The 7,668-nt window shown below is 65.0% G+C and overlaps 1 protein-coding gene across 2 annotated transcripts; it reads right to left on the bottom strand.

The window, feature by feature from the left end:
• Window positions 1-1,370: 1,370 nt before the first annotated feature.
• Window positions 1,371-7,631, bottom strand: MAPK15 (mitogen-activated protein kinase 15). Of its 2 annotated transcripts, XM_058699333.1 has the most exons (13): window positions 7,362-7,631; window positions 6,067-6,165; window positions 5,580-5,609; window positions 5,368-5,458; window positions 4,715-4,845; window positions 4,471-4,634; window positions 4,123-4,262; window positions 3,366-3,423; window positions 2,871-3,008; window positions 2,643-2,748; window positions 2,299-2,500; window positions 2,058-2,200; window positions 1,371-1,970 (listed from the first exon to the last, which is right to left on the bottom strand). In XM_058699333.1, the coding sequence occupies exons 1-13, from the start codon at window positions 7,428-7,430 to the stop codon at window positions 1,575-1,577; spliced, it is 1,767 nt and encodes a 588-aa protein (XP_058555316.1). In that variant the 5' UTR covers window positions 7,431-7,631; the 3' UTR covers window positions 1,371-1,574. The 2 variants fall into 2 exon arrangements, with proteins under 2 accessions (XP_058555316.1, XP_058555317.1); XM_058699334.1 differs by lacking the exon at window positions 2,058-2,200.
• Between the last annotated feature and the right edge of the window lie 37 nt (window positions 7,632-7,668).

Here is a 7,668-nt window from a genome sequence, read left to right as displayed (position 1 = left end):
GTTCCTAAATACCTATGATCGCCCAGTTGTACGTTGCAAACTTTAGTCCTGTGAACTTGTCAGATGTCCCTCTGGACTCCACCGCCCATCCCTGTGGGGACCACGGAAGACCCCCACCTGCCCGCCTGTACCGCAAACACCTCTCGCCACATCCCCTAACCTCGAAGAAAGACTCCTTCCACCTCAGCCCTCTCCCGTGACCGTGATGGTGACCATGATCGTGACTGGCTCCCCTTCAGGGCCAACCTGCTTTAGCCCACTACTCCCGCTCCCCACTTCCACCAGCCCTGCGCCCCTCACTGGTGCGCCCCTGGGGGATCCAGGTCACCGAGCCCACACACACTTCCCAGCCTCCCCTGCAGGGGTGGGCTTCCTGGGGCCTCGCCTGCTCCTTTCTGGGCTGCCGTGCCACTTCCCAGGGCCTCATCCGCCCCCCTGTCCATCAGCCGGGGGCTCTAGGACCCCGACACGCTGCCCCCTCCGTGCCTGGCTTACCTCCGAGCCTGGACCGGAGCATTTATCCTTGCCGCCCCTCTTGGCCTCCTCCCAAATCCTGTTCTGCTTTCTGTCTCTCTTGTGCCCCCCCCTCCCCCGGCCTGGCCAGCTCTCCTGGCCCTTCCCTCCTGTGCCTCCCCCAGTGGCCCCTAGCTTTTCCAGGAGCTCACAGCTCCTGCTGTGAGCAGCCCCGCCCCCAGCACAGCAAAGGCCGCACCCTTTAGACTGGGAGCTCCCACCAGGCAGCCGGAAAACAGCCTCCCCTGTGTTCCAACCCCTGCCCAGGGTCACGTGTGGTGCCAGGCACCCTGGAGCCATGAGACAGGTGCCCACCAGGCCCCTTGGATCTCTTCAGCTCCCACACCCTGGACCCACCCACCCCCACCCCCTCCACCACCCCCCACCCCCGTCAGGACAAACCAGCTGCCAGTCACTGTTGGTGACAGAGGTGGCTGGGGTCAGCAACAACAGCCAGTCAGGAGCTGTACCCTGGGGCACCACCCCATCTCTTCCACTTTTATTCTGGCTCAGGGTCACAAATGTAGTCGTGTGATGGCTTGCATCCAGGCAGCAGGTACACAAGCCCCTGCCCTTCCAGGAACCCCTGGGGACAGCGTGGTCCCTCTGATGGGCACCACGCAGTCCCCAGAGCATTTGTGGACAGAGGACGGGAAGCTGGACCCAAGGAGCCCCCCTCCCCCACGGGGCCAGCCTTTGGTGATGTGAGCCTAGAGGGAAAGCACTGGGCGCTGGGCAGAGGGGGGCCACGCAGCTTCTCATCGACTCTATACTAGACATCTGGGTTCTCGGAAGGGGGTGGACTCCGTGGCCTCGGAGGGAGTCCCTCACTGAGGACAAAAGACGAACAGGTAGACTGTGGCCAAACACGACTTTATTGGAGGAAGTGGCTGGGGGTGGGTGGGGACCTCTCCCACTCCCCCCAGAGACGGCTGGACAAGCTCCCTGGAACTCAAGGGTGTGGGCAGGCAAAAGGGGGAGCGGGTAGGAGGGGGTGGGCAGCACGGGGCACTCGGGGGCAGATCCAGGGCTGGGCGAGGGACGCGGGCTGAGCACAGGAGCTAGGTCGTGGGCTGGCAGGGCGGCTTACGCGCGGGGCCCGGGAGCAGGAGCAAGCGGCCCAGCGCCGAATGGCAGACGGTACCGTAGGCTTGAGAATAGCCCCCGAGCGCGGCCCTCGCGGCGCCCTGCGCCCCCTGCCAGGCCGGGGCGCCGAACATCCTCCGGCCCGGCCGGGGCTCGGGCCGCGCATCCGCAGGAAGCCCGCGAGGGACCCGCACACAGTCTGGGGGCCGCGCGAGGGGGCGGGGCCGGGGGGCTGGGGGAGCGGTCGGGGGGCCGCTCGCCCTCACCCCACGGCCCGGATTCCAGTCGCTCCGGATCAGGGCCTGGACGGCCACCCGGGCGGCGGCCTGAGAGGCCAGGGAGGGCGCCGCCCCCTTCACGCTGGGCTTCACCTGGGAGGGGGCGCGTCACAGGGTCACCGCCCAACCGGGCGCCGCCCTCGGAAGTACAGTGAGAGGGACCCTCCCCGGTCAACCTACCCACGAGTGGCCCGAGGAGGCCTGTGCCGTCACCCCGGGGGGCCTTTCCGCCCTCCCGAGACCCCCTGGGGGCGGGGGCTGGAGCAGGGGCACCACGTTCGGCCGGGGAAGGTTCTCGGCTCCGCAGGGAATGTCTGTGGGGTCTGAAGACCAACCCCGGGGTTAGTCCGGCGCTGCGGACCCTTGGTGGCTCCACCCAGAAGGGTCAGGGGCCGCGCTCCGGGGGGGGCGGGGCACACACCGTGTGCGGACTGCTGACCCAGGCTGCTCTGGGCGACGGCACCGGGCTTCTGCGAGGGCGAGCCCGGGGACAGCTGAGGGACGGCTCTGGGTGAGCGCAGGCGCGCCTGGGCCCGGGGGACGCTGGGCTCCGTCCCCGGGGGCGTGCCCCCCGGGCCCTTCCCTCTCGGGACGGGGCCGCCGCCCCTGCGCTCCAGGATCATCTGCGGGAGGCGAGGGGCGCTCAGAGGTGGACGGCGCGGGTGTAGAGGGTTCTGGGGGTCGCTGAGGCGGGGGGGGGGGGGGAAGGGGGGCACTCGAGGGTGAGCGTGGGTGTGGGAAGATCGTGGTCGCGGACCGGAGCACCTGATAGACGCGGCGGCGGTACTCAGGGGCTGACAGCTGAACTCCTTCGAGCACCGGGAGCCGCACAGCCGCATCCAGGGTCTGCTCGCGAGCGGGGCAGTGGAACCTGCGGGGAGCCAGCCTCGGGCTGCGGTCAAGACGGCCTCTCCGGCCGAGCCCAGGTCCGGGACCCAACACCCAAGACAAGACGGGCAAAGCAGGAGCTGGGCCAGGGGACCCCGCCCCTACCTCTGCACGTAGGGGTGCCGCAGCGCCTGCGCTGCGCTAAGCCGCTTGCCCGGGGCAAATACCAGGAGTCCCTTGAGGAGATCCAGGGCCTCCGGGGGGGTGTCTGGCGGCAGGAGGGCGTCCAGCGTCTGCCGTGGCCTGTAGGTGCCTGCATATTGTTCCCTTTCCAGGGCGGGCCCCTCCCCATCCTCCGCCCAGCGCCACTTAACTGCCTCCGTGCATCTCCCCTCCCCACACGACACCCCCAGGCAGCATGGCACTGATGGCCGACCCCTCCCTGCCTCGTCCTCTGGTCCCTTGCTCTCCATGCCCCGCGCGCAGTGCAGTTCCCGCCGGCCTGCCCATGCCCCCAGGCCAAGCCGGGCGGTGCTGGAAATTCCAACTCGCTGGGTTTGGGCCTGCCATCAGAAGGCCAGGGCCCGGGTCTGGGCGGGCAGACTGGCCAGCAGATTTACAGGAGGAGTGCGAGCCAGGCTCCTCAGCAGCCCCGCTCACCGGGACCCCAGGCAGGGCAGGACTGAGGCGCTGAAGCTTGAGCTGAGAGCCAGGAGGTCTGCAGGGAGGGTGGACAGAGGTGGTGTGTGGTCAGGGGGGCCTGGCCCAGGGAGCTCTGGGGCCAGTCGTTCTTCCTGCCCCATGGAGTGGCCTCTCTGCAGGGCTTCAGTATCTGGATTCGTGCCCCACCCGTGTGCTGGCCCTTGCACACTTACACCCCCACGCATGCGCTCCACATCCAGGCACTCCCACCTCCATGGAGGAACCCCTTCCCCGACTTCCCCACCTGGTCCTTCCCCTCTCTTGCTCTGCTCCCTCCCCCAGGAACAAGGACAGACCCTCCCCACCCCCCACCCCCCCACCCCCCCCACCCCCACCTAAGCTACCTACCTCTGCCGCAGCCTACCTTCCCCCACATCTCCCCCCAACCCCCAACCTCCCCTGCCCGGCCCCCATCCCTCAGCCGCTCAGCTGGACCCTTTATGAGCATCGCTCGGCCCTCAAGGACCTGTGGCCAGGCCCTGCCCGCCTTGCAGACCTGTCCAGTTGCTATCCCAAAGCCCCCAGCAGCTCCTCCCTGGGCCTACTATGTGTGGGGCCTGCCCTTTCAGGTTTTCCTGAAACTTTGGACCTTCCCCACCCCTCTTCCCCAGACTCCTCCCTACCACTCCTGGCCCATCATGTGCTTGCCCCCAGAGCTGTGTGCTCTGACCCTTGGGATCCCCGGTGCCCAGCAGGCCCCTGTACACATACTCACCCTCCTTGGATGGAGGCGGGATGGTCTCCAGGATCAGCTCCAGCTGGTGGAGTGTAGATGTGCCTGGGAACAGGGGTCTCCCCCGAAGCATCTCTCCCAGGACGCAGCCCAGACTCCACATGTCCACCCCAGGGGTGTACCTGGGGCAGGAAGGGGTGGAGGCTTGGGGGGGGGGACCCCAGAGGTAGATGTGGAGGGAGGAGGAGAGACACTCAAAGGGGCAGGGCCTGGGGTGCTAGGAGGGGGCCGGTGAGGGCACAAAGTGAGGGCACAGGAAGGCCTTGGGGCCTTGGCTGGGTGAGAAGACACGGGGGGGGGTACTGCAGGGGGAGGGGGCGACGCTGTTACCAGCTCGAGGACAGCAGCACCTCCGGAGCCCGGTACCAGCGTGTGGCCACGTAATCTGTCAGGGCCGGGCCCTCAGGCCCCTCAGGGAGGCCCCCGAGAGGGCGGGCGAGACCAAAGTCACAGAGTTTCACCAAGCAGCTGGCGTCCAGGAGAATGTTGGACGGCTGCAGGAGAGGAGGTGGGCTGAGGGCTAATGGTGGGTGCACACGCTGGGGGGCAGCCGTGACTGGACTGTGGGTGGCACCTTCTGGTCCCGGTGGATGACGCCTCCTGAGTGGATGAACTTGGTGGCCCGCAGGAGCTGGTACATGATGAAGCGCTTGTGGACGTCCTTCAGCAGCCTGCCCTTACAGATGACGGCGTTCAGGTCAGTGTCTGGGGGAGCACGCAGGTCAGTCTGGGGGGCCTGGGGACACTGGACAAGTCTGCCCCGCCTTTGACCCTTGTAGGGGTGCTCAGCCCTCCCCCGGTCGCGGTCCCCAGGTGGCACCAGCCACCCTCAGAGCCCTGTTCCTAACCCTGTCCTGGGTACACACGCTTCCCAGTGGCTCTAGCAGGCTTCTTCGGGCCTGCTCTGTCTTTGTCGGCACAGTAATAACAGTTTCTGGGGTGGTTTTTAATACTTTATCTCATGTTGCTTTGTTTTAGAACATGGGTAGAAAAAGGAAAAACAGTTGCAAACAGTGGAAAAAGCAGGAGCCTCATGGAGGTGGGCTCCAGGGGTCACTGCCAGGCCCAGGCGCTGACCATGCACCAGCCACACCAAGAAACTGTTCTGGGTGACAACTGACCACTGCGGTGACCCGGCCGCAGAGGGACATGTAAAGGGATCCAGGCCATTGGAGGTTCCTGGACCAGGACTGAGGCGAGGCTGGAGGGTGAGAAGGCCTCACTTACCCATAGACTCAAACACCAGGTAAATGTCCCTGTCGTTCTCCGCCCGGATCACGTCCAGGAGGCGGATGATGTTAGGATGGTCCCCAAGTTGCTGAGGAGAGAGCCAGGGGCTGTGTGCTTTGGGGGGGATGCAGATCTGGGTTCCCCCCCCCCCCCACCTTGCTGGGAGAACCTGCACCTGGAGGGGCTGCCAGGTGGCCCGGGCTGCTCACCTGGAGCAGCATGATTTCCCGGAACGTTCTCTGGAGTGAGACAGAAATTTGAGCATAAGTATGGGGCGAGAAGGAAGCCCGCCTCCTTTTTTTTGGGGGGGGGGGGAAAGACAGAAAAAGAGAGCACCTGTGTGAGCAGGAGAGGTGCAGAGGAAGACAATCGTAAGCAGTCTCCAAGGCTAGCAGAGCCCTACGCTGGGCTCAGTCTCACAAATCGTGAGATCATGACCAGAGCCGGAATCACAAGTCAGACGCTTAACTAACTGAGCCCCCCAGGCTCCCCGGAAGCTCATTTCTCGAAAGGATCCACAGGGATTGACAGACGTCACCCACACCTGCTGGACCACAGGTTCCGGTCATGTCTGAACAATTATAGAGACCTGCTGTGAATCGGCTTCAGAAATACACTGGAGCTTCCAGGCACCAAGGCAGAAGGGGTCCCCCCGCACCCCTGCCCTTGTCCTTCTCACGCCTCCTCTCCACTCACCTGGGCGTCCGTCTTATCCCTAAAGGCATCGAAGATTTTCTTGATGGCCACGACTTCGCCAGTCCTCCTATCCACTGCCTTCCACACAATGCCGTAGGCCTGCGAGGACGGTGGTCAGCTTGCTGGGCACGGGGCCAGCCTCCTGTCCAGCCCTCCCCTGCCCAGCAGGCTGCCTGAGGCTACGGGGAGGGAGTGAGGGTGTGGTGAGGGCCTATGGCTCCGGGCAAGGTCCCCACAGCTGCGGGCTGCTAAGGCTGCAGCAGCACCCCCCCCCCCCCGCCCCAGGTTTTCCAGAAGATGGTGATGAGAAGCAAGGCTCCAGGAAGAAATAAGGTTACAAAAGGGAGATTCAGGGTGGAAGCCAAAGCCTGTTCTGGGCACCTCTCCCCTCTTTCACACCCTGCATCCAGCCTATCAGCAAATCCTGTTCGCTCCACCTCCAAACTTCATCAGAATCTGACCTCTTGCTGCCCCACCTGGGACTCTTGCCTCTCCCCCATCTCTTGTCTGGATCGCTACACTAACCTCTTAACTGGCCTCCCTAGCCCACACTACAGTCTGTCCTCTACACAGCAGGCAGGGTGAGCCTTGTAAAGCGGCACCAATGTCTGCTACCACTGCGTGTCATGCCCAGAAATCTCTGCAGTTTCCCAAAGCCACAGGTGATCCCAGCCCTCCCGGAGTTACTCTTAACCAGTTCACATCAACTCTGCTGTTTCCCCACAGCCAGCAAGTTCTTACCTCAGGGCCTTTGCACCTGCTGTCTGTGCTGTTTGGAACGTGCTTTCTCTTCTCCCCAATACCACCCACCCAGTCACACACCTTCACAAACACTCTTGTACACAATCCCACATGCTGTCACACACAAACGCACAATCGCTCACATGTGGTTCACTCCATGCCCATTTACCCGCTCAGGCCCTTCCTGGGCCAGGCTTGGGACCCACCCATCGCCTTTAGTGATTGGAGTGGGTGGGCCCGGCCTCCTTAGTGTTCTATGGGCCCCAGGAGAGGCAGCTGGGAGCAGGGGACGTGGGGTGAGGGGGGGAAGGGTTTGTCCACGATCCCTCTGACCTGAGGCCGCTGTGGACCTAGAGCCAGGCGACAGGTTCACTTGCAGTGGGCGCTGTTAGAGCCCCCCTACAGGAAACTGAGGCCCGAGGGGCTCGGTGGCTTGCCCAAGCCACCCTCCAGTCCACGGAGGAAACAGGACGTGAGCCCAGGGATCCCTGGCCGCGTCGGAGGGAACAGACCTCCGACTGGACCTTCCCCCGCCCTGCAGGTGCCGGGCTCACCCCCTTCCCCAGCCGCCGCTTGAGCAGGTATCTCTGGGCAACTTGATGGTCCACCTCCGCGGCGCACATGCCTACAGGTGGGCGCCCGGGGGCCTCCGGACGCCGGCAGCGCAGAAACTGTTGAACCCGGTTGCCTTGGAAACTGGGGGAGGGGGGGGGAGGGCGTGGTGATACCCCTCCCTTGCGCCTCCGCGGCGCTGGCGTGGGGCGGGATCTACGGCCCAAGCCCCGCCCGATCCGGATAGGCCCAGAGCTCCTCCCGGCCGCCCCGCCCCCGGCCGCCCCGCCCCCGCCCTCCTTACTGCCT

The sequence above is a fragment of the Neofelis nebulosa genome, chromosome 14 (genome assembly GCF_028018385.1).
Source record: "Neofelis nebulosa isolate mNeoNeb1 chromosome 14, mNeoNeb1.pri, whole genome shotgun sequence".
Classification (NCBI taxonomy): Eukaryota; Metazoa; Chordata; class Mammalia; order Carnivora; family Felidae; genus Neofelis; species Neofelis nebulosa.
The sequence above is the reverse complement of the archived record's forward strand: the minus strand, read 5'-3'. Positions and strand labels throughout refer to the sequence as shown.